A 26,805-nucleotide genomic window follows, 5' to 3' on the forward strand; every position below is an offset into this window, starting at 1 on the left:
AGCTGGTCCTATGACACGGTCAAAAGCAACACAATTGGTAAAAACCTGGACCTAAGATAGATGCAACAAAACTGGTGAAACAGAAACATTTCAATATTAAAAAAACAAAACTTGTACTAAGACAGGTGTTATACAGAGATTTCTGCAAATAGCTGCTCTTGCGATACAAAGAAGCATAGAGATCAGTTCAAAAGGTAGTTCTATGCCACGGTGGAATATAGAGAACTCTCTCAATTGGTGGGCTTGAGTCATAAACACGAATTTCTAGTGGTGCGATGAAAGCGAAGATAATAAATGATAAATCAGTCTGGTTTAAGCACCGTGAGCGAGTTTATTTTTAAAAAACATTGCTTTCAGTTGGTTTTTTTTTAATTCTGTAACATGTATAAATACACGAAAACTCGATTAATTCGCTTTGTTTTACTCAGTCTTATTCTGACAAAAACACGACAGATATATTAAATACATTTGATATTTTAACATAGACAACGGACAGACAGAGAATCAGACATAGACTGACAGACAGAGATTTTCAGACTCAGACAGAGAGACTGACAGACGGACGGACGGACGGACAGACAGACTCACGCACGAGCGCGCGCACGAGCGCAGGCACTCACACACATATAAAACATACCAACATCCATACCCCACACACACACTCACACACCCACCCACACACATTCTCACTCACACGCACACACACACACACACACACACACACACACACACACACACACACACACACACACACACACACACAGAAACACACACACAAATACGTATATACACGCTTATCACAAAACACACACAAACACACACACAAACACACACACAAACACACACAAATACACGCTTATCACAAAACACACATAATAATGATATATTACTTTCCCACGTACGAACACAATAAAATCAACTTGCCAGGTCATGTTAGCAAACACAGCAATAAAAACATTTTCCGTACAGAGGACCTGAATTCTGCGACCCCACTGGCACTGAGATTATTGAACTGTTTTTGACGACCGTTTATACTCTGCAATTCACAATATTTCTGCTTTTGTTCAGGGGCGCTTTGCTAAAGAGTACGGTTTGAAAAACATTCCATTAACTTGTCATACCGCTAGTTCGCTCTTTGCTTTGTGAACTGTGATATGTGGCTTTTCTGATCTTTCGTGCTCTATGCAGTAGGGCTTTTCAATTTCACTGCTGTGGTTTTGGATCCGATTATATAACCAAAGGCAAGTGTATGATTCGCGTTGATGTATAGATGTTTGGCAGAAATAGCTTTCTTCCAAATTATATTTTCCAGCTTATACTCACACGCTCTTTCTTATCTGCTTTCGTTCTGCTGTGCATAACAGTTCAATACCAACAATCATAGCCAATTTGTCAAAGACATATCAAGATTCATTTTTTTCTTTCATAAATAGATTCAACTTTAACATAGCGAGCAATTATTGTTTGAGTAGATACCACTCTCGAAATATGTTTTCAAACGTGAACCCACATAGTCCTAAAACTGTGATATTTCTTGCAAAATAAAGCTGCTTCATAATGATATTTTGCAGTACTAAGTTACCGTTTCAAATGACCAAAGATATGCAGGGCCGGACCCAGGGGGGGGGGGTTCCAGGGGTTCCGGAACCCCACCCCTGGAAAAAGCATGTACCTTGCTTTGAGTGTTGTTGTTTTTTTAAAATAAATTTTGTGTGTGTCTCTAACAAATTTTATTCAATGCTGCTCTTAACCCTCAAAACAAGGCCCAGAATGCACCAGATTGCACCAGATTGGACAGATTTTAACCGTTTTTGAACAATTTTCCGGGGGAGCATACCCCCGGACCCCCCCGGACCTTTGCAGGCGCGCGCTTGTGGCTTTGCCACTTCGCTGATTTGCCCCCCCCCCCAAAAAAAAGGAGGAAACCCCCCCCCCTTACAACTCATTTGGTCCGGCCCTGATATGGATATGATAAATCATAATTTGTTTGCTCAAAAAGACATTCACAAACACACACTCATGAATCAATTTTCCAGAACGATCTTTCCTTTATTTTGCAGTCCTTATAAACGGTTAAATCATGAAACCAGCAGAACAAAACATGTAATAATAATAATAATAAACACAGGGTAGGCATCAGCACAAAATAAGAAACTCGAATTGTTGCAATGTAATAGAGTTAGCAATACATGATGAGTAGATTTTAAAGTGTTAAAACATTCCTGATTATAAATAAAATGTACCTGCAATGATAACATTCAACATAACATGACAAATATATTCTTAAATTGTTTTTGTGTGTGTTATAAGTAAATATGATGCGCTTTCGTATTTGACTACAAAAATATCTTTCTTCTTGTGTAAACATCAAGCAAACCACCATGTGTGATGGAAATGTGTTTTGTTTTCATTTTCACGACTTTATTATCCTATTGTTGGGAAAGCTAGCAGGAACATAGTCGCGTTACCCATGTGTCTCCGTGTTTAGGTGTGATCAGCCACCCACACTTGTAGCCGAATGACCGAGGTCTCTTATTGAAAGTCTTAGGTGCCACAGTGGTGACACAAGGATGGACCATGGATACTTTCTCTGAGCCTGCACATAAAGTTGACCCTATTGGAACCCGCGATCCAACTGAGCTACCAGGCCTTAAAATTTTACAGATAATTATTATCATCGTGCTTGCTTTTGACCGTTAACGAAGATATAGAGATCTACATACGTACAAAACGCTTACCAATTTGTGCACCTTTTCTCAGAAATCATGAAACGCGTCAGTTATTCTCTTAAACTTTCTTCACCTTCCTCTTTCTTTACATGTCTAATGCATATATTACCGGCACGGTTGGCCTAGTGGTAAGGCGTCCGCCCCGTGATCGGGAGGTCGTGGGTTCGAACCCCGGCCGGGTCATACCTAAGACTTTAAAATTGGCAATCTAGTGGCTGCTCCGCCTGGCGTCTGGCATTATGGGGTTAGTGCTAGGACTGGTTGGTCCGGTGTCAGAATAATGTGACTGGGTGAGACAAGAAGCCTGTGCTGCGACTTCTGTCTTGTGTGTGGCGCACGTTATATGTCAAAGCAGCACCGCCCTGATATGGCCCATCGTGGTCGGCTGGGCGTTAAACAAACAACCAAACCAATGCATATATTAATGAATGAACGTACGAAAACAACAAAAAATAATTATTAGTCTGTACTGCATGGCTTTTACATTGGATAAGAGCATACTTCCTCTGGGATACGGAGCAAAGGTCTACAGCCTGTCTGCTCCATGCAAAGTTTTTTTCTGTTAATGTTTGCTGATGTATATTTTAAATGAACATGTGTCACTATTGACATTATTTCAACAGAAAAACCCTCATCTGCACAGATAGCAGCCATCTTTACCGTTATTTGGCATGCGACCAACTGGATAGATGTTCTTATTCTCTTGTTCTTCTTGTTCTTCTTGTTCTTCTTGTTCTGCTTCTTCTTCTTCGTCGCGAGTTGAAACTCCCACGGGTTTTACGTGTATGACCGTTTTTATCCCGCCATATAGGCAGCCATACGCCGCTTTCAGGGGATGCATGCTCGGTATGTTCGTGTTTCTATAACCCACCAAACTCTGACATAGATTACAAGATCTTTTTCGTGCGCACATGCTCTTGAGCTCTTGAGCTTGCGTGTACACAAAAGGGCGATAAGGCACTTGGTCTAAACATTAGTTGAACTGGGAGATCGGAAAAAAATCTCCACCCCTAATCCACCAGGCGCGGCCGGGATTCGAACCCCACGACCTTCCACTTGGGAGGCTGGCGTCTTATCTACTTGGCCTTTTCCTCCGAAAGCGGCGTATGGCTGCCTAAATGGCGGGGTAAAAACGGTCATACACGTAAAAGCCGTGGGAGTTTCAGCCCATAAACGAACAAACAAAAAAATCCACAAGGCCATTGTGCCCGTCGGATGCTCTTATCTAAGGCAAAAAAAAAAAAAAAGGTGTGGTTACGGTAACATAGCCAAAAAAAATAGGGTAGGTAGGTAGGCAATCACTTTTTTTTTTTTTTACTTTTTTTTCTAATGTGTACAAATTAAACCTACTTGACAGGGAAATAAGTGTGCGACACGGGCGCTTTCGCTTTCATTGCGTTTTTTGCACTCGTTTTTTTTTGTTGTTGTGACAAATGTAATAAAAAGTTATAGGATCGGCCCCTAAAAATAGGGTAGGTCGGGTTACCGTAACCACACCTATTTTTTTTTTAGGCCTAATGTTAATGCCTGGACAGAACTCAGGTAGTTTACGTGATCATTTACACGGGAAGGAAGGTGTGACAATTATTTGATAATGACAATGACAATGACAATGACAATTCTTTCATTTGCGAAGTTAACCGTATAAGCAGTGATTTGACATCTTTAAGCTTACACAATCGCGAGGATTCTATATATAGATATAAGCTTTTACTGAGTCATACACGACCATAAGTAGAAACAACAATGTATTCATTTTATTCTCATATGATTCTTTATATATTCTCCATACTGCACCACATAAATCTGCCGGACCAAGACGGTTATTGAACTGCATCACAGCTTCATCTACTTCTGTGTTCGCGGGTTGCGACTTTCAAGTGCACTATTTTTTTTCTATTTTTTCTATGAGTGGGCTTTTTTTCTACGGGTATGCCCCCCCCCCCCCCCCCCCCCCCCCCATCACCCGCCATGCTAGGCAGTCTTACTCTGTTTTCGGGGCAAATAGGACATGAACGCTTAGACAGTCCAGTCGTGCTTGCTTTTGACCGTTAACGAAGATATAGAGATCTACAAACGTACAAAACGCTTACCAAATCATGAAACGCGTCAGTTATTCTCTTAAACTTTCTTCACCTTGCTCTTTCTTTACATGTCCAGGGCCGGACCCAGGGGGGGGTTCCAGGGGTTCCGGAACCCCACCCCTGGAAAAAGCATGTACCTTGCTTTGATTTTTACTAGTTTTAGCACCAAAACAATGCTGTTCTTAACCCTCAAAACAAGGCCCAGAATGCACCAGATTGCACAGATTTTAACCGTTTTTAAAAAATTTTCCGGGGGAGCATGCCCCCGGACCCCCCTAGTTCGCGCGCCTGCCAGTTTGCAGGCGCGCGCTTGTGGCTTCGCCACTTCGCTGATTATCCCCCCCAAAAAAGGAGGAACCCCCCCCCCCCTTACAACTCATTTGGTCCGGCCCTGCATGTCTAATGCATATATTAATGAATGAACGTACGAAAACAACAAAAACGTGAACGTGTTTAAATGGCAAACGCTCGGACAAACAGATATAAATATATGTAAGTGTAATTATCCCGAAAAAAAAGAAGATTATCATTATAAGATCATACAAACAGCAGTGCGTGGTTCTGTTACGGGAGTTTATCCTTTTCTCTCGATAAATGCAACGCTTCTTTTATTTTCAACACATCTAAAACAATTACCACATGATGTCAAGAAAGATAACAACACATTAAAAACATCACATACGATTACAAGACAGAGAACAACATATTTAAAACAGCACATGATGTCAAAACAGAGAACAACACATTTAAAACAACACATGATGTGAACAAACACACAACACATGATGTGAACAAACACACAACACATGATGTGAACAAACACACAACACATGATGTGAACAAACACACAACACATGATGTGAAGACAGTCAAAAACTTATATTTGACAGCACATGGTTTTAAGACAAACAAACATTAAGTCATATAACAGTGCTACTCACATGAAAGAGATTGGTCTTCACAGTTAAATATTTGCAATGTGGCACGACACATTGTCTTGATATGATTTGGTTATGCTTCTGTAGTATCAAGTATGCATACACATATTTTTGTTTGAGCAGCTTAATATTTACAGAAATGCGTTTTATGTTGTGATCCGATGAAAACGGTTTTGTCTTTCATTTCTGAAGTTAGGTTTGCTGAGATGAGCAGCATACGTTTTCTGTCACCGACTCTCCTATCAGAAGCCTTTACGTACAAGCACCGTCGTTCGCAGTTTTACAAAGTCATGTCGAAGCGCTGAATCAATCAGTTTGTTGATAGACCCATACTTCTTTGTACCCTGATCATTGAGAAATCCTTCCGCACTGTAAACCTGTCGCCCCAAGCACCACATGTTCACCAAATTCCCTATTTGGGAGTCATATGCGTGCTTGTGTGGTGCACCAATGATGACAGTGGAGCATTTCCTGCAAGACTGTTCAACCCACCAGAACCTGAGAGCAAACATCTGGCCTGCTGACACACCGGTGAGGGACAAGCTCTACGGCCCTGTGGAGACCCTACGATGGACAGCAGCATTTGTCAGGAGAACCGGAGTGCCTGTCTGAGCGAACGCAGGAGAAGAGGAAGTACTGTAAGCATCTCACTCTCAGCGTTTTGAATCGTCCACTTCCCATACACACGTATTGTTTTGTTCAGAACAGATTGTTCCGAAGCACTGGCAGAGCACCTGACACATTTGCTGGAGCACCATTATTATATACACATGCATCTGTTATGTATGTCCGTCATACACAGAGACTTCTCCGGGGAGAAGGGGGGGGGGGGGGCACACTGACATACCTCTGAACAGACACATCTTCCATCGTGTACTCTGAATATTTGCTGATACACTTTTTCTTCCTCAACTTAAAATCCTCAGTTTCTCATTTCCGACGACATTCCGTTACTTGTGCAAGGCATCTGTCTTTCTAGAAGGTGATATCCACTATTTCTTCACCAACTTAAAATCCTCAGTTCCTCCTTTCCAAAGACATAACGTCACTTGTGCAAGTCATCTGTCTTTCTAAAAGGTGATATACACTTTTTTTTCCATAACTTAAAATCCTCTGCTCCTGGAGTAATGGAGTTTCATTGCAAAACGTTTTAGTGGAGTATCAAAAAACATCACCTGGATCTGATTCAACCGAAAACAGTGTGTACCTCTCACAAAATAGATTACTTAAAGAAGGTTCTTAAAAACTGCATTTTCTTGAAGACACAGTTTCAGTAAGTATCTCGTCATTTCGAGAGATGAGATAATTATCTGCTTCCTCTGTAGATCCTAAGTGGTTTACGCCTCTCTCAAAAAACGGATTACGTAAAGAAGACTTTCATACACCCCATATGTCACCTTTGCATGATTTTCATATTTTTACATTCTCCTAAAGAGATTTGTATGCTCTATCCAGTGGTGAAAACCGTTTTAGAAAAGAGCGAACAATGTTTTGGTTATAAACCTGTGACTAAGGTGACCCTCACACTGTTACAAGACACCCCCCGGACTTATGTTAAGCCTAGCGCAGAACCGCGCAAGGTGACATGCGACTCATTCCGTGGTGGAGGGTCACATATTCTAGAAGACATAACTTTACTCGTGAAAGAATCTACTGACCCAGAGGGTGATATAAACGATATATCAGCGTCCTCTGTCATGTTGTATCTCAGTTCATTGAAGAGCAGCGTGATTTTCATTTTTATTTACAGCCGCAATGACAACTCGAGAAATGTAGAGTCTGCTATATTCAATCAAGTGCTTCGCTTCAAACTTATTTCCATAGACTTTGTAGTTCTCTTTCCTTTTTCGTAAATAGATACAGGTCACGGTCCTAGATCCTACGAGAAAGCTTTTTCCCAGCGCAAAACGTTGTCACAGGGGTGTTGCAGGTAGCTCTGTTTCCTCCTTGGGGATGAAGCTACCAGGGGAAGGGATTGTGTTGGAGGTGCGGGTAGAGGGGTAGCCCTTCCGGTGCTCCCCCTTGGACCTCCCTAGTCTAGGACCCTGGGTCTTCGCGAGGTGGCCATTGTGGCGTAATCCCTCCGGACTAGCATAACGTTTCCCTATCCCAAGACCGACCGTGCGTGGTCTATGACCACATCCTCTACGAGGTGACCCTATCAACTAGGCAGCGCAAGCCCCTAAGCTAAACACGGCGGATCTAGAGGAGAGAACCTCGATACAAAATCTGAGCTGCCACGAAGACGGAGCATGTTGGCTGAGGACAGCGGGCAGACCTTCTGTGCCGACACCCATCTACAGGAGAAAACCAGGCATGCACGCATCAAACCCAACAAAAGAAAACGGGAACGCAGAAGAAGAAGAAGAAGTTGTCACATACTCCAAAAGCAAGGCATGGTTCTGCACATTCTGTCGTGTCTCCGTGTAAGCATTTCACAACTGACCATCCTTTCTGCACAAATATTATGTAACGTCGTTTCATCGAGACAGCTCTTTCCAGCACAAAAACGACGTCAGAGACTCCAACAGCTTTGCAATGCCTGCATTAAGCACTTCACGATTTGCTATGCATCCTTTTTTGTACATTGATTATATCACGTGGCTTCATATACACAGTCAGTTTTTCTGCAGCGTAAAAGCGATGTCACATTCTCCGAAAGCAAGGAAAGTAACTCGATCTTTTGCCATGCCTGCATGAAGCATTTCACGTTTTTGTACATTGATTATATCACGTCGTTTCACCGACAAGCATCATGTCGGCACATTATGTCACGCTGTTTCATCGACAAATCTTGTGCAGCGCAAAAACGATCTTATATAGTCCGAAAGCAAGAAATGTAGCTCGATCTGTTGCCATGTCTGCAAGAAGTACCTCACGATTTGCTAGGGTTTCCTTTTTTGAACATGCACATGGATTATATCACGAGGTTCCATCGACACACGTTCCCATGAGAGCAGAACAATACTCCAGCTGGCACAGCGAGGTATGTGACTGCGAGTCCATTGAGACAACCCCCTGCCCTGTAAACAACTCACTCGCAGCGTTCTGACACACAGTCTCACGAGTCTCCATTCTGACCAGCTCTGTGCTGAGACGCACCACTCTGAGGAGCAGCAGCTGGCGGGCTGTGTGGCATCTGAACGAAGGACACGGGCCTCCGGGCGGAGTCCGAGGACACTTTTCTCTGTCTAGGAGCGCTGGAGGACCTGTGGGCGGGCAGCACGATCACCTGCCGCCGCTTGTGTTTGAAGTTTGGCCCTTGCGCCGCGTGGTACACTGACCCAATGGGTCGCACCACCGTGCCGCCAGAGCTGTACACACTGGCACGGGACAGGGAAGCCTTCGGGTCGCGGCGAGGGTCGTAGATGAAGACGTTGGCCTGACTGGGGGAAATGGGGGAGGGCGAAGGCTGGGAGGAACTGCTGGACATTGAACGAGAGCGGAGTCCGCCTGGTTGGAAGCGTGACGGCGTGTTGTTTACCGGGCGGACACGCTTCATGTACTTCCCGCGTCGCGAGCCTCTGTCCAGGGTCTGCATGCCCACGCTGCGGATGTCAAAGTCCTCCTCCTCCTCCTCCTCCCATACCTCGTCTCCCGCATCGGTGAAGTTGACTCTCCGCTCACCGTTGCCCTCGCTGTCGTTAGAGAGAAGTCTTTTCACCGGGACGAGTTGTGGCGCGTTGGGGTCTCTCTGGCGCCTGAAGAACTCCTCGGCGCTGATGCCTGTCGTCTGCACCAGCAGGAGCTTGATGTCGCGCACTTCGTTTGACAGGCTGACGAGCTCGTCCCTCATTCTTTCTGTATTTGGCATTTGGTGCCTCATGAACGGGTAGCAAATATCGGTGTTGGTGGACCCGCGGTCAGAGTCGTCGTCCCCGCCCAGCTCGGCCTGCACGCCCACGTTGAAACACTCTCTGCCATCCACCTCTATGGACTCTCTCTCCAGCCCCTCCTCATCCTTCTCCACCACCACCTCGCCGTAGTTGTTGTTGAAACCAGGGGCTCCTTCCATGCTCCTCACGCTGCCGTTACTGCTGAGGCTGTCCGCGTGACCGTTCAGCCCCCCTCCTCCTCCTCCCCCCACTCTATCCCCGTTGTGGCGAGTCTTGAGCGTCCAGTTAATGCCCTGGGGCTGCTTGATATCCACGTGGTATCCCTCGTCGCTCAGTGACCTCTGCAGCTTGCGGAAGACGTCGACCACGTGCGCAGCGTCCTGAGGGCTGTCACAGCCACACACTAAGGCGTTGTAGCGGCGTGACTGGTCCACGTAGAGTGTGATAAGGCAGAGCGGGTTGTGGCGGTTCACCGTCACCTCCTTGATGTTCTGCACGCCGATGGGGTCCGTCTGGCCCTGACGCCCGCTCTGCGATTGCGTCACGAATAACGTCAGTCCTTCTGACGTCAGTTTCCACACGGCGCGGGCCCCCGGTTTCTGCTTGAACTCTCTGCTCACGCTTCTGTCGACGAAATAAACACATTAATTCGTTAAATTGCATTCGGTTGAAACAAGACTCTTTTTCATATTCACACATTTATAATTCAGTCGGTGCGTTTTTAACCGCAGTATATTCTGTAATAGACCCCAATGTAAATGTGATAAAGAGGCTTGAGCAAGTAAGGGTTGAGTAAGGTTTCTACATGGGATGAGGCAATTCCTAAACTTGGACACATACCAAACATCAAGGTCCTGACTGCTTCTGGTGCAGAGTGAAATTTCTTGAGGAAATATTATAAAAGCCGCTTGTGTACGTCAAGAAATTAGTTAATCAAACACTGCTCAAATTGCACAGAGAACTTGGTACATGCCCAAGTGGAGGCAAGGTCTCATCGCATGTAAAAGAGATGAAGAGTCCACGCGACTTTAATAATCGATAGAAGAGACGAGTTCACGCAGATCGAAATGTGAATGAATGAACTATGTTGTGTGTGTGTGTGTGTGTGTGTGTGTGTGTGTGTGTGTGTGTGTGTGTGTGTGTATGTGTGTGTGTGTGTGAGTGTGTGAGTGTGAGTGTGTGTGTGTGTGTATGTGTGCGTGTGTGCGTGCGTGTGTGTGTGTATGGGCGCACATGCGTGCGTGCATGTGTGCGTGCGTGTGTGTGCGTGCGTGCGTGCGTGCGTGCGTGCGTGCGTGCGTGTGTGCGTGCAACAACAACATAAATCCCAATCTGCACAGAGTATCCAGGCTCTTGGTTTTTGGTACTTGTTCAAGTGGAGGCAAGGTCTCATCGCATGTGAAAGAGATGAAGAGTCGTATTGTCTACACGGGTAGGATCGTCCACATTTTTAACACGATTTCTTTCACAGAAATACAGGATACAGAACAGAATACAGAATCTTTAATTGCCCAAGGTTGGGAATTTGTGATGACATTGCGGTTAAGAAACATTTCAATCCAGCCATATACACCAACACACGCATCATTTATACAAACTGATCAACAACATCAATTTAAAAACAACACTGGACAGGATAAATTTAATTTAAAAATGCATTCACTAAAACTAGCAGTATAACGGGAGGGATTATACCTTTAACAAATGTAATACTCTATCTAGGCACTCAGTCTGACGAAGATAGAAGACATTAAAGTTAATCCCAATTTGAGAGTAAAAGTGTTGATTTCAGCTCGGACTTTGATACGACAGAGTGAAAAAGGAGACCCTGGGTCAGGCCGCTATTTTCTCCCCCCTTTCCTAACCTAGGTGGTGGGTTCAAGTGCTAGTCTTTCGGATGAGACGAAAAACCGAGGTCCCTTCGTGTACACTACATTGGGGTGTGCACGTTAAAGATCCCACGATTGACAAAAGGGTCTTTCCTGGCAAAATTGTATAGGCATAGATAAAAATGTCCACCAAATACCCGTTTGACTTGGAATAAAGGCCGGGAAAGGTGAATGCTCGCCTAATAGGCTACTGAGCTTTACTGGCCGATGTAAATGCGTTATATATTGTGTGTAAAAAATGTCTGTCTGTCTGTCTGTAAAAAAATTCCATTTCAAACGGCAGAAATTAATATGTAAGCGCCTAGGGCTATATCTAGATTAGGCGCATAAAAATGATCACAATAATAATAATAATAATAAAGAAAACAGAAACAAATATGTGACCCTCCACCACGAAATGAGTTTAACAGAAAAGAATTCCCTAGGCGAAGCAGTAAATTACAATGAAGCGAACAAATACTGAAATTACTAGCACAATCTGCTTGATATGACAAGCTTTAAACAACTGTGTGTTTTATTATGTAGATATGTGTTTGAGTGTGTGCGTGTACATGCGGGCTCGCGCGCGTGTGTGTGCGTGCGTGTGCGTGCGCACGTGCATGAGAATAAGTGCGTGTGTGTGTGTGCGTGCGTCAGTGCGTGCGTGCGTGCGTGCGTGCGTGCGTGCCTGCCTGCCTGCTTGTGTGTGTGTACATCAGTGCATAAGTATGCTAACCTGAGAAAGTTGTCATCCACGGAATGTCGAGGTCTCCATATGCCGTAGAACAATACTGGCTTCTCTATTAGTGTCTGCGCCATCTTGACTCACTGCTCAGCGCTCAGCGCTCCTGCTCAACAGCTCAGCTCACAACTGAAGCCTACTTGCAGTGGGAGGAACTTGATGGGTGTCCATAAACCCTGATGGAAGCCCTCTAGGCTAGGCAGATTTCATCAGATTTCACCTCCTGTGTGAACAAATTGCTATAAAATTTATTTCACCTTTGTTGTACTCTACATGCATCCATTGATCAGGTAAAACCGAGTTGGCCAACGTTTTCCCATGCGAACTATATTTTTGAAGCTTTTAAAGAATGATGACAACTGCGCACTAACGGTATTCCGAATATGCTCCGTCCCTCACTTCTCACGTCTATAACATGTCTTATTTTAAGGGATGTGCCATATGTCACTCATATAGTATGCAAGAAAAGCACATTCAGTTGATAAATAGGTTCAATTGCATTTATTTAGCGCGAAATAACGTAGCCGAAGCTCAAATCTAGCGCATTCGGTGTGGGTTCACAGGGCGCGTCTCCCGGGTCGCGTTTGACAGGTATGTGAGTTGACAATTACTGTGCTGATATTCTCCCTCCTTTACCCGTTACTGTTGCATTACACATGTGAACATGCACACGCACACTCTATTCAACATGACCTCGTACTTACGCTAAAGCCCGTCTTCATCGTCTGATGTACCTACACAGGCAACCTCGGTCACAGTGTTGGCACAGCTCTCCCCTCTGCACTCTCCACAGCCAGACGTACACACGAGGCCGTGTTTTCGGCATGAACATCTTGCTGTTCGACACTCTGTCTTGCAATTGCATCGGATGACATCGAGTAGATCACCAGGAGCAGCAGCAATGTCAATGAGAATAGGAAGCATGGCGCCTTGAACAATCTCCCATCCCCAGTCCATCGGATCCAGGAGGAACTGTTCTTGATGCAAGTGCATCCATTCTTGCACCTGGAAGTATGTTCTCATGGAATGGAATTTAGCTGCTGCTGATGTAGGTGGGAGTTTGCAGGGCTGAAACGATGAGGTACATGTAGAGACTTTCTGAATGTACTTGATGTAGCGGAGGAAGTTCAAAGTGTCTCTTTCCTTCCCCCCCATAGAGTTCTACAAAGGCCCTTTCTCCTGCTCCTATCAGCTCATCAGTGTGTAACCGAGTGCCAAAACACTACGATCACCTCGGGAGGCGAAGTGCAATCAAACAGGATTGAAAATGTTAGAGCTAATTTCTTAGCCCTATAAACACTGTTATGCAAACCCGAAGGTTTCCATGAACATACAGACAATCGGAAACCACCAGACCCCATCACAAACAGAATTCTACAATACACCGGTGTTGACTTTTAAAGGCCAACAACTCGGGTGCAGAGTCTGCTGTGAAAGGAGCGGAAGCCTCCCCTGTCACAATCGCCCCCGTTTGAATGAACTTCGTCCCGAAGTTCCGAACCGGGGGACCACTGTCCATCCCAAGTTCGCAGAATGGGAACAGCACGAAAATGTTCAGTGGTCATATTATGCCATTACCTGAACATATCATGCCGAGTCCCATCCCTGCTCGCAAGCACCAGATGTAACCGAGTGCCGAAACACTACGATCACCTCGGGAGGCGAAGTGCAATCAAACAGGATTGAAAATGTTAGGGCTAATTTCTTAGCCTTATAAAAACTGTTATGCAAACCCGAAGGTTTCCATGAACATACAGACAATCGGAAACCACCAGACCCCATCACAAACAGAATTCTACAATACACCGGTGTTGACTTTTAAAGGCCAACAACTCGGGTGCAGAGTCTGCTGTGAAAGGAGCGGTAGCCTCCCCTGTCACAAGTGTCTCTGCAAGGACTGTCGCTGAAGACATGGGCCTGCTGCACGAACACTGTTGACTGGGTCAATTTCGTTAAACATTGGTTTTCCAATCCCGAATGGACTGCTAATTGTATCGCATCCACCAAAGGCGTGCGCAAACAGGATGTTCTCACAAACTTGAGATCCAAGAACAGTCTGGACTTTTCTGATGTCCCACACTTTTGCAGCTGATTTTGCTGTCGATGATCTCACTGATGTGAAGAAGACGGGGCAGTGATCTGGCGTAAGATGGTACAACAGATGGATGAGCAGATCGGTGTCCTCGCCAACCAGAATCACGTTTCCCTTCCTTGCCAATTCCAGAGAAGTCTTTACGACGAGCCTATCAGCATCAGCAGTTGTATGGACAGTGTCAAAGCCGTGCTGTGAAAAACGGGAACTAAGGAGGTTGATGAACCGCTGTTTGTTGTTTGGATTCGTCAGGAAGCGCTCCTTTGGTTCGCACAGGACCATGTCACCCTCAAAAGTGATGGCACATGCTGTATTGGCTCTGTTTGTTCTTCACAAATGGGCTGCATCTTTGGTGGTAGGTCCGCAGCTGTATCCATCAAAAACAATAGTTCCTTTGCCAAAATGACGAATGAGAAAGTCTGCGTAACTCTGAGTAAGCTGGTTGTATGTTGAACCACGGCACCAGGGCAGAAGGTGCAACAGCAAGCCACCATCGATGACATATGTTACATCATCAGGAATAACACCATTTACCTGCTTTGTTGAAGTCCAGATGTAAGTTGCCAGTGCAGCCTTGGTACCTTGTCTTGGCAGACCACCCGAATCAAACAGCGATGCTGGGACACTGCACATCTCAAAGGCAAAGGCGTCCTCAAGACATCCGTTGGTGTTCTTCACAGTTGTCACTAGTCTCTGGAACAACAGCATGGAGTGAACATGTACTAGATCATCGTGCAGATTGGACGACTTGGCTTTCAGAGCCATGGTTACAGCTTGATCCTTCTTTTTAAAGGTGAAATCCACAACATTATTTCCGATCATGCTGCTCAGAATCTTGTTTCCTACGCCTTTTGCTTGTTCTGCATTCACAGTAGCTTCAGCTTCTTTTCCGCTTGAAATGGATCGGAGGGCTGTATCCACAGTGAAAGGGTTCCTATCAAGCAGATATCTCAAGATCAGCTGAATGTCTGTGTGATCTCGCTTCTGCCTTGCCACGCTCAACTCTTTGTGCTGCGTTTGTTGCTCGCTAGAATGGAATGCAACGTCTGTGACAGACTGCATTGCGTCGGGGATTTCTGCACAGGCAGGCATACACAGTAGTAGGTGGGAGATCAATGCCATATGATTGCGCAGCATTCAGTTCAAATTTCCGTACCTCTGTTTAAGAACAGCTACAGCCAAGGTGGCTGAGGGTATCGATCAGAAACCGTGAACCGAATGATCGGTGCATTTGCACGCCAAGTGCAAACTGCTATGGTGCAATAACAGTGTTTGGCCTACTGAGCTGAATGATTGCTTGTCCTATTGCACTGATATAATGTTAGGTAACCTTGAAAGAAATACATGTACATACCCACTAACAAATGCACAGATTAATAAATAAACGCAACGTAAGTAGGTGAAGCTGAACATGGAAAAAAAACGTATTACCTAACAGTCACATGCACGATCCACGTTGTTCTCAATGGACATAATTTCACAAGGCACATAGACAAAGACTGAATCTGCAATCGCCTAATAATCATTATAATGCGAGCAGTGAAATGCGCCCCTGGGAAACAAACAAATATATCTATACATAGATGAGACCAATAAACTGCTTACGCCATGCTGATTAAGCTATCGTGTGATGTTATTGAATAGTTTCCTTGGGTAGCTTGTGAAAAACTGTCGCTCCGAAAACTAAAATAAAATGTACGATATTTCGGACTCATCGCATGGTTTTTTCCCGGCCAACTCGATTAGATGTGTGCAGGCACACTGAAATGAATCAACTGCACCTAAAATGAAATTTATAGCAATTACTTCGCACACATCCAAACGCTTCCCAGCCTACTCTGCTGGATAACAAAAAAGACACAACTGTAGTATCACCTGTGTGTAGCGGGCAATTTGTTTTCTCTTTCTTTGACATTCTGACCGTCTTTTAAATTTGTGTTAAAGGCTGCCCTTTTCGTAGCGTTCATTAATTAATTCCTATTGTTCACATGTGCCAATAATGTTATAAAACTGTACCTAAGGGGATATAATATAACAACTGTGTGAATGGTGCTATACTGAATAAAAGAGTGTGACATGAAGTTCTTGTACATCATTGTAAAGAGTGTGAATGACGTTTTAGTTTAGATGTCAAGCGCTTGGAGCAAGCCTTTTTAACGAAAGTTTTTGATTTAGCGCTATATAAATGTTCTTATTATTATTATTATTATTATATAATAACGATTGGCTGTAGCTTTCGAACACAGAAAAAATTATTTCAGTATTGCAAAGTGGTGTTGATAGTGTCGAATGTAAACAGTCTCAAAGTGAAAGTGGATGTTTTCCGGAAATTGCGAAGTTAACAAGAATACAGAAAAGCGCACTTTCCTGCTTAGCACAATACGCTACCGGGCTAATCTGGCGTGTCAATATCACTACGTTTTGCACGTGGAAGGTGAGCGATTTCCTTCACGCGGGGATTGACGAAGCTGTACTGTCTGTGTTGACGGTCTAAAAATAGCCCAAGTCCTGGAGAACTGTTGCTAATCATAGCAATAAACTTTATAAAGAATTAATTATTTTTCGTAATTGGTAAGGACTTCAAACCTAAAACTTTGCAGGAAGCTTAATTTATACATCCCCGCAACGATGGGAAAAACCCTGGAAGTAATTAAAATTATTAAATAGGACTATGTCAGCCTTTAAAATCGACAAGTCTGGCAGCGGAAAAAAATTCAGATGTGGATGGAGCAGTAAATGCAGGGACGGGGCGGCGTGAGAACACAACGGGACAAGGAACAGGTGTAAAGACGGGGAGGAAAAAACAAAAAACAAACCAATTTGTTGCAAAAATGTATTTGTTATGCTGCTGGTTTAGTGATATTACATACGTGATTCCCCAGGAATCGAACGTTGCTGAATGACAAGAAAAAGGCACAACTGTTGCAAAGCATCACAGTCTCTGAACATGAAAGAAACTAGGAAGAGCGATATTTTTTTATTTTTGTTATGTTGCCAAGCACATCATTGTGGGACTTTTAATGAATAACATGCATCCGTCCACTCACAATATATTTTCTTTCATCCTTCAACATTTACCACTCACAAAAGTCTTTTGTATTATTAGGATCCATGAAACAAATAAAAGGCATCTACGGATATATAAATACATAATTGACCACACTCATTTGGTATACATTCTGACATTTTCATTATAAAGACATCTTTCTGATGTAAGTGACAACTACAAGGCATACTAATGTACTTCACAACATTAGGACAGAACAGACAGATATAAACAACATAACATTCACCTAGAAGTTATAACGGAACATACAACACGCCGATTACAGTACTGATAGAGGGACAGAGAGAGAGAGAGAGAGAGAGAGAGAGAGAGAGAGAGAGAGAGAGAGAGAGAGAGAGAGAGAGAGGGAGAGAGAGAGATAGAGAGAGAGAGGCAGAGAGATAGAGAGAGAGAGAGAGAGAGAGAGAGAGAGAGAGAGAGAGAGAGAGAGAGAGAGAGAGAGAGAGAGAAGGACGAGTGATATTGATTATATAGGTGGCTACTTTGTTTCTTGTTAGCCGTGATGGTAATTTTCATTGATTTGTGCTTTGTTTCCAGTGATTATAGTTCGTAGTGCCTGCGTGAGTTCTCTTTTGTCTGTGTGTAGTAGTTGTTGCTACCCTCAAAGTGATATGGACCAACAGCTAAACAAAAAGCACTTGTGAAACTTTTTGAAAAGTGCACACATTCCCATGAACTGTGATGCATACCAACATAGGCTGTGAGTCGTGTACTAACATAAAAACGACAACAGAGATACATGGCAATAACAGATTATAATGTTTGTGAATGATTAACACATTGGGGTGTGCACGTTAAAGATCCCACGATTGACAAAAGGGTCTTTCCTGGCAAAATTGTATAGGCATAGCTAAAAATGTCCACCAAATACCCGTGTGACTTGGAATAAAGGCCGTGAAAGGTGAATGCTCGCCCTAATAGGCTTGAGGTTTGCTGGCCGATGTGAATGCGTGATATATTGTGTAAAAAATTCCATCTCACACGGCAGAAATTAATATGTAAAGCGCTTAGAGAAAACGTCACGTCAAGCGCTATATAAATCTCCCCATACAATTAACATGCAGGCCTAATACACACTTTACATATAAACACAATCTGCGGTGGCGGATGCCTGTCCACATAGACTGTAAGCAGTATATACTTGCAGAAGTAAGACCACGCAGCTTCAAGAGATTAAAACTGTTAATATTACAAGTTCATGGAGCGCTGGCGTTCGTAATCGCCCACTCTTTACATACACAACCCTAACAAAAATAACAAAACAACTGGCATCCCCATTAAGAGTTTTAAAAAAAGTGAGAGGAAAACTGTTGAGATGGTTACCACAACACTGTAACTGTGGGTTCGCCCTGACTCGACAACAAGATAAAGAAACAATTGGACTGCTGCTTCAGTTGAAAGCAGGTTTAACCGGTTAGTATAAAATATTTACATGCATATGCAGTTGCAAGAAGACAGACAAAATTGAATCGACGCCCGATAACAATTGACTAGGTCAGAAAAGAAGAAGAGAAATTCCTTGTTAGCGTTTCTTCAGTCGCCTATAGAGCATCGATTCCAAGCGTACTCCTTGCTCCAGCAGATTCACACAGCTTTTTGTACCTCTTGCTCAAAAAGATTCACACCGCTTTTCGTGCCCTTTCCTCTAACGGATTAACGCCGCTTTTCGTACCCTTTGATCCAGAATAATCACACCGCTTTTCGTACCCTTTGCTCCGGAATATTCACACCGCTTTTCGTACCCCTTCCTTAATTCAGAATATTCACACAGCGTTTTGTACCCCTTGCTCCAGAATATTCACACCGCTTTTCGTACCCTTTGCTCCGGAATATTCACACCGCTTTTCGTACCCCTTCCTTAATTCAGAATATTCACACCGCTTTTTGTACCCCTTGCTCCAGAATATTCACACCGCTTTTCGTACCCCTTCCTTAATTCAGAATATTCACACCGCTTTTTGTACCCCTTGCTCCAGAATATTCACACCGTTTTTCGTACCCCTTGCTCAAGAATATTAACACCGCTTTTCGTACCCCTTGCTCCAGCGGACTCACACCGGTTTTAGTACCCCGCTAACAAACCGACATGATTATTTCCGTCCGGGGACAGACCTCGAAACCGCCTATTAGGGTCATTAACTGGCGATGCGCTTAAAGACCAAGCTTTATTCCCCCCTAATATGTTTTATAGCAAGCTTCTGCTGCTGGATATGAATTACGGTGTGAAGAATTGATCTTGTTTCTAAAGATTTAGTGCAGAATTTTCGTTTCTGAGTATAACCACGGTGTATACCTTGACTCAAACCCAACGACAATCTAGGCTTAGCCATGAATTAAAAAAAAAAGTTATTGAAAACGTTTAATCATAAAATAACGAAGTATTCACCGGAACGGCGTCCTGAGACAATCAACAGATTTGATTTTGGCTTGTTGTTGTTGTTGTTGTTGTTGTTGTTGTTGTTGTTGTTGTTGTTGTTCTTGTTGTTGTTGCTGTTGTTGTTGTTCTTGTTGTTGTTGTTGTTGTTGTTGTTCTTGTTGTTGTTGTTGCTGTTGTTGTTGCTGTTGTTGTTGTTGTTGTTGTTGTTGTTGTTGTTGTTGTTGTTGTTGTTGTTGTTGTTGTTGTTGTTCTTGTTCTTGTATTCCTGTCTAACCTACATCACTGTTGGGGTTGGGTCAAGGTCAGTAAAGTCAGTTTGAGTACCTCGTTTTTGTGTGATGAACGTCGGTAAAGATATGATCCGGAAGTCTGAAAACATTTGTTATTCGGGTACAAATCCGTAGAACAAAATCAAAGAAACAAAGAATGGTAAGTTTATCGAACGTGGAATTGATCAAACAAAACCTGCTAGAACCTCAGCCTATCGATCTTTAAGGTAAATAAAACCCTGTTTACAACATACAATTATATTGTATTCTTCATACACTAAAAAATGTATACATATGCAAAGCCCCTCCCTCCCACGCATAAACTAAGCCCGGTGTAACACGAGAAAATTACTCCCACGAGATTTTTACTCCGGAGTAAACATTTCGTACAAAAAAGTTACTCCATTTACGAAAAAAGCACTCCCCCATTACAAGAGAAAATTACTCCCCAAGACAGGTGAGTTCCGAGTAAACATTTCGTACAAAAATGTTACTCCCCTGACGAATAAATAACGAATAAATTACTTCACCCCAACACAAGCAATTTAACTTCCCATGCCAGGTGTACAACATTTTTACTCACTTGTCCCCTGTACGTTAGTCTTGGTGGTAGAAGGGGTGGAAGGAGGGTAGCGCGACATTCGTGTGCGCGAGATCACATACTGGCATTATCCCTTCGCCCGCATCCCATTTTTGCGTACGAGATTTTTACTGGAACTAAAAAAAATGGGGAGTACAAATTTCGTGGAGGGAGTAATTTTTTCGTGCCTTGGGGAGTTCTTTTCTCGTACGAAAAGTGTACTCGGAGTAAGAATTTCGTACGAAATATTTACTCCGGAGTAAATTTTTCGTGGAGTAAAAATTTCGTGTTACACCGGCCCTGAATAATGCCACGTGCCCGTTGTTTTATCTCTTTTTGTCAAATTGTGTTTATGTTTTGGTTTAAAGAGCAAAATGTTAGTCTCACCGCAAGATATTGTCGTTTGTATATTGTTTCTTCTTTTAGGATCGTCACCATAAGCTGCATAGCTTGTTGTTGATTCTAAAAATGCTAATTATATTTGTATCTATGAATGGTTGAATAAAACACTATTTAAAGCAACATAAAAATGATAATTACAGCGCTGGACCTAAGGGGAGCGGGGGGGGGGGGGGGGTCGAGGTACTGAGTTCCGGCCCACTCCCGGCCCACCCACACACACCTTACCCAGAAAATGCACCTTTCTTTTCTCAAGGAGAAGACCCAAAATACCCCTGTCAACAGCAGCCTGGACTGCACCTGTGCCACTGCCTCATTTTGGAAGCCCCTCCCACTCGTAAACTGGCGCACACACCCCCCTCCCCCCCCCTCCCCCGTCCGCGAAAGCGGCGTATGACTGCCTTAATGGTGGGGTAATCAAAAGTTCATACACGTAAAAACCCACTCGTGCTAAAAACAAGAGTATACGTGGGAAATTCAGCCAGCCCATGAAGGCAGACGAAGAAGAAGAAGTCAACTAGGTCCGGCCCTGAATAATGAAAGGAACACCTAGCGTTGGTTCTTGCGCTTCCTGTAATCTTTGAAGAAACAAACCCAACAATCGAAGCTAAGTGTTCTTCTGTTTGTCGTCACCATGTGTCTGTTGTTTATCTTGTAAGTCCACTTTAAACTTGATAGATCGATATGGATCGAGGTTCCAGCGAATACTTCGTTTTGTCAATTCAACGTTCCATAATACGAATACGAATACGAATACTTTATTATCTCATACAGAGAAATTTCAGTGTGGTGCACATTAAAAGACAAAACAAATAATAAGACAGCAGATAAAAATACCATACGAAGCATACTACACTCGCGCACGCATATGTACACTAACAGGAATAGTAACATGATTCCAAATAGGTTAAAAGTTTAACGCTAAAAACTATCATTATCACAGGACTAGATATGTCATTGAACAATATTTATCACAGGACTAGTCATTCGAGGGTTATCACACTCAGCATAAGGGTGCACATAAAAAAAAAAAAAAAAAAAAAAAAAAAAAAAATATTCATCACATAAATCAGTGCATATGTTCACCGGCACACATACTAGTTTTAATTAACTTAGGTATTTAAAAAGCCAATTGACTTTGGAATAAAACTGTTCTTATTTCTGAGCGTGCGGAATCTGGGAGTGCGGAGGCGACGTCCTGAGGGCAGGACCTCAAAGTGGTGAGCGAGCACATGACTACTATCCTGGATGATGCAACGGGCCTTTCGCACCACACGTCGTTCATACAGCACAGTCAATCCTTCCTGTCTCACCCCCACAATCTTACCACATGTGTTCACCACCCGCCCAAGCACATTCTTACTCTTCACACACAGACCTCCATACCAGCAGATGAAAGAGAAAGTGAGAATGGATTCAATGAATGAAGTATAGAATGTTTGGAGGATGCGGCTGTTGATGTTCAGACTTCTGAGCTTTTGTAAGCAGTAGATTCTTGACTGACACTTCTTGTGGATAGCTTTAGTGTTTGAGGAGAAATTTAGTTTGTTGTCAATGACTGTTCCGAGATATTTGTATTCAGTCACTCGCTCAACTTTCACACCATCTATGTACAAATCTGAAACTGTAGCTGGGTTTTTGCGAAAGTCAATAACTAGCTCTTTTGTTTTTGTTACATTTAGGGCTAAATAGTTATCTTTACACCAGGAGCTGAAATTTTGAACTTCAGAAAAATAAACAGAATCAGAGTCAGACAGGTCTTCAAGGGCAGAATCGTCAGAATATTTCACAAGAGGGGTCGTAACAGTGCCTTGACAATCGTTAGTGTATAATGTGAACAGAACTGGAGACAATACTGTGCCCTGAGGGGCTCCAGTAGAAGTACTAACTATGGATGAAAGTGCGCTATGGAAACGGACGGACTGGGTTCTGTTCACTAGAAACTGTGTGATCCAAAGGACGAGTCTGGGAGTGACGTTGTAAGAAAGCAGTTTTTGAACAAGCAGGTGAGGTTGTATTGTGTTGAAAGCAGATGAAAAGTCTATAAATAGAATACGGACGAAGGAACCAGGTTTTTCTAAGTGACTATATGCTTGTTGCAGAAGTGTGAGTGTGGCGTCATCTGTACCTCTGTTTTTCTTGTAGGCAAACTGAAAAGGGTCCATGAAAGGTTGTGTGCAGTTGAGAAGACGAGGCAGAAGGATGCGTTCAAAACATTTCATTACTACCGAAGTGAGGGCAACTGGACGATAGTCATTGAGCTGTTTGGGTCTACTGTTTTTAGGAACGGGACAGATGGTTGACTTTTTCCACACATCAGGAACAATACAGTCCCTGAGTGACCAAGTGAAAAGCTGACTGAAAACTACAGACAACTGTGCTGCACACCACTTCAAGGTCCTGCCCCCAAGACCATCAGGACCAACAGACTTACGCACCTTAAGTTTCTGAAAAACAGACTGCACCACATCACCCTCGATCTCGAAGTCGTCGTCGTCAGAAATTCTCTCTTTTAAGTTTAGAATGGTGTCATCTAAAACACTCCCTACATCGTCGCGTTCGAATCGGCAGTAAAACGTATTCAGGTCCTGTGCCATGTTTTGTTGGTCTTCTAAAGGGAGAGTACAACTGGGTTTCTGTTTTGTTTGACCTGACAGAGTTTTCAACCCTTTCCACGCATCAGCGATATTCCCGTGCTGAAACTGCTCTTCGACCTTTTCTTTGTACGCTTTTTTTGCTTCTGAAATTTCTTTCCTAAGTTTTGCCTGCACACGCCTACGCTCGTCTTTATCACCAGATTGAAAGGCGATTTTCTTCTCATTGAGCGTGGCCTTCAACGACTTCGTTATCCAGGGCTTGTTGTTGGGGAAAATTTTGACAGTTTTGGTTGGGATAACTGTATCTTCACAGAAAGTAATGTAGTCAGTAATCACATCCGCTGCTTCATTCACACTGTCACTAGACTCTAAAAACATATCCCAGTCAGTACATTCATAACATCCACGCAGCTGTTCAATGCTATCCTCAGACCACACTTTCACGGTTTTCTTCACAACATTTCCAGATTTGATTTTGGGTGTGTATGATGGGACAAGATGGACAGAATCATGATCAGATTTACCAATGGGGGGCAGTGCAAATGATTTGAAAGCATCAGGTACATTTCCATACAACAGATGATCAATAGTTTTTTCTTTGCGTGTAGGGACTGTGACATATTGGTGAAATGAGGGCAAACAAGTGCAAAGGTCACAACTGTTGAAGTCGCCGGCAATAAAGTTCGGTGCATCAGGGGAGATCATCTGGAGTTCGCGCACTACGTCAGCGATCTGTGAAGCGGCACGTGCAGGGTCGGACTGCGGCGGTGTATAAATAACCGTGACGAATATCTGTCCAAACTCACGTGGCAGGTATCTAGGGCGCAGTGACACAGATAGCAGGTCCATATCGATCTATCAAGTTTAAAGTGGACTGACAAGATAAACAACAGACACATGGTGACGACAAACAGAAGAACACTCCACTCACTGGTTTTTCGAGTCTTGTTCTTGTACTTATACTTCATGCGTTCCGTGTTTTTTATTTGCAGGGATATTTGATTCCGCAAGTTATTGTCTATGACACAGTGACACGATTCATTCAACACCATTTATGTCAGAATACTTCACGAAGCCACAAGCGATTTCTACAGAAATGAAAATGAGATTTACTTGTTACCTCTGTACTGCCACGGTTATAATCATGCTGTGTAAGGGATCTCAAAATAATACACTCCAGTATCACTCCATTTTACAAGCGCAAGAAACAAAAATAGAAGATAAGGATTAGTTTATAAATCAATGTGAATCTCATTAAATCGATAAGACTGCAGATATTAACACTAGTTCTGTTGCACGTTGCGCAAACAATCTCAGAATTAAAAAAAAAAAAAAAGTGCCTCATTCTATTAAGGGCAAAGCAAACAGACATCAAAGGTAGGGCTTGGCTCTAAATTCAATGCTATGTAATGTTTTCCAAATCGATAAGATTCTTTCTTTGCATTGCTGTAGTTTATTTCACTATTTCACAGCGTCACAAACGTGTAAATTCCCCGTCGATTCATATGCAGCCAGCCAGCACGATATGTGAAAACTTTCACCATTAAGACAACTGCCCCCTCCATGCGACATGAAAACTGACTATTAACCCAAATTTAGCCGTCACAATTCAGCGATTCAGTGAGATATTTCTTCTGCCGCGCTATGGGAAAAGTCACAATTTCCCACACACGCCGGAAATCACAAAAAGGCTGTCAAAACCATTAACAGGTTAAAAAGGGACATTTTTGATGGCTGTGTGTGTTAGCCCAACGTCTGGTTGTCAGTTGTGCGAATAGAGTGTAGAAATGTTTTTTGGGGACTAGAGTGATTTAGCAACTCGATGGCCTTGATCCACACTTAAGTTCAACGACTCCGATGTTAATAGTCATCGTGCTTGTGTGATTGCCCAAAATAATTAGTCAACTGTTTTCATTCCTAATCCGACATAACACTAGTATGTATGGCCAAAGGCCAAAGTAGGATTTCGACACACTTATAACAGCGACTATAAAGCAAGTGTAGCGAGTTTGGTGGAAATCAGTTTGAGCCCACTGTTGATATATTAATCACGAACATAATTTGTACAAATATACAAACATGAAACAAACTCGGTTTTCTGAGATAAACTTATTGCAAAATCAATATCATTCTCTCCGTCGCTGTCTGTTCGTTTCTTTCTCTCTGGCAGAGAGAGAGAGAGAGAGAGAGAGAGAGAGAGAGAGAGAGAGAGAGAGAGAGAGAGAGAGAGAGAGAGAGAGAGAGAGAGAGAGAGAGAGAGAGAGAGAGAGAGAGAGAGAGAGAGAGAAAGAGAGACAGACAGACAGGCAGGCAGGCAGGCAGGCAGGCAGGCAGGCAGGCAAGCAGACAGACTGACAGACAGACAGACCGATAGACAGACGGACACACACACAGATACACAGACAGACACACAAACACGTGTACGCACGCACAAACCCACGCATATACAAATAGATAAAAACAAACAAACAAACAAATCGTGGTCAACCTACCGTGGAAACGCCAGCGAACTCGTAACACTCCACACAGCAACTTCCAAAGCCGAACACAACTGAAAGCTTCCCAAACTTCCGCTGACCCAATATTCGTCACCTCTTATATCACTTCCACAGTGTAATAATCCCCTTCCTCTGTCACTGTCTTCTGAACCGGACAAAGGGTAATATCATACAAATATCCCTCCACCAACAAAAGGGTGATATATGAAGATATCGTCCGCTGAAAGAATCTGCTGACAATGAGTCTTGCTCACGACACAACACGGACGCAAACAGCGCAGTGGGTTATCGTATCGAATGTTGGTCGAGCGCTGTGCAGCTCACAATGATCAATGAATAGGTCGTGTTTGCAGGAGCGCCTATCCAACCCAGCCTTGCGCTGCACTTTTTTCATACCCTGTCCCGTGTAGGGTCTGGCTCCACCCCTTTCTCCACCCTTCTTTGGGGCGTTAAGCCACCCGGGATTTTGTGTGTTGACGACAACCTCGTCCCTTTCCCCCCATCTCTCCTTCTCCTTGGTCTACCCACGCAGCCACCTACAGTACTCACCCACGAGCCCAGACACAGACAAAAATCTAGACAGACAGGGACACAGTCACAGACAGACAGACCAGCACGCACGCACTCATGCACGCACTCACATACACACACACACACACACACACACACACGCATACAAACAGACACACACACACACAGACACACACACGCATACAAACAGACAGACAC

At 43.5% G+C, this 26,805-nt stretch overlaps 1 protein-coding gene and 1 long non-coding RNA gene across 2 annotated transcripts; both read right to left on the bottom strand.

Annotated features, from left to right (window-relative positions):
* Nucleotides 1-2,028: 2,028 nt before the first annotated feature.
* Nucleotides 2,029-5,112, bottom strand: LOC138975699 (uncharacterized). Its single transcript, XR_011458715.1, has 2 exons — nucleotides 4,244-5,112; nucleotides 2,029-3,954 (listed from the first exon to the last, which is right to left on the bottom strand). It is a non-coding gene; the product is annotated as an uncharacterized lncRNA (long non-coding RNA).
* Nucleotides 5,113-5,207: 95 nt separating this feature from the next.
* LOC138975700 (uncharacterized) lies at nucleotides 5,208-26,506 on the bottom strand. The gene is made up of 3 exons (XM_070348443.1): nucleotides 26,071-26,506; nucleotides 12,192-12,387; nucleotides 5,208-10,211 (listed from the first exon to the last, which is right to left on the bottom strand). The coding sequence occupies exons 2-3, from the start codon at nucleotides 12,272-12,274 to the stop codon at nucleotides 8,813-8,815; spliced, it is 1,482 nt and encodes a 493-aa protein (XP_070204544.1). The 5' UTR covers nucleotides 12,275-12,387; nucleotides 26,071-26,506; the 3' UTR covers nucleotides 5,208-8,812.
* Between the last annotated feature and the right edge of the window lie 299 nt (nucleotides 26,507-26,805).

Source organism: Littorina saxatilis, linkage group LG9 (assembly GCF_037325665.1).
Source record: "Littorina saxatilis isolate snail1 linkage group LG9, US_GU_Lsax_2.0, whole genome shotgun sequence".
NCBI lineage: Eukaryota > Metazoa > Mollusca > Gastropoda > Littorinimorpha > Littorinidae > Littorina > Littorina saxatilis.

Bases quoted from the DNA above. Each gene is read 5' to 3' on its own strand.
- LOC138975700 (XM_070348443.1), bottom strand. From the start codon at position 12,274: ATGGCGCAGACACTAATAGAGAAGCCAGTATTGTTCTACGGCATATGG. The intron at 10,212-12,191 runs GTTAGCATACTT...TTTCGTCGACAG, and splicing joins GTGGATGACAACTTTCTCAG to AAGCGTGAGCAGAGAGTTCA.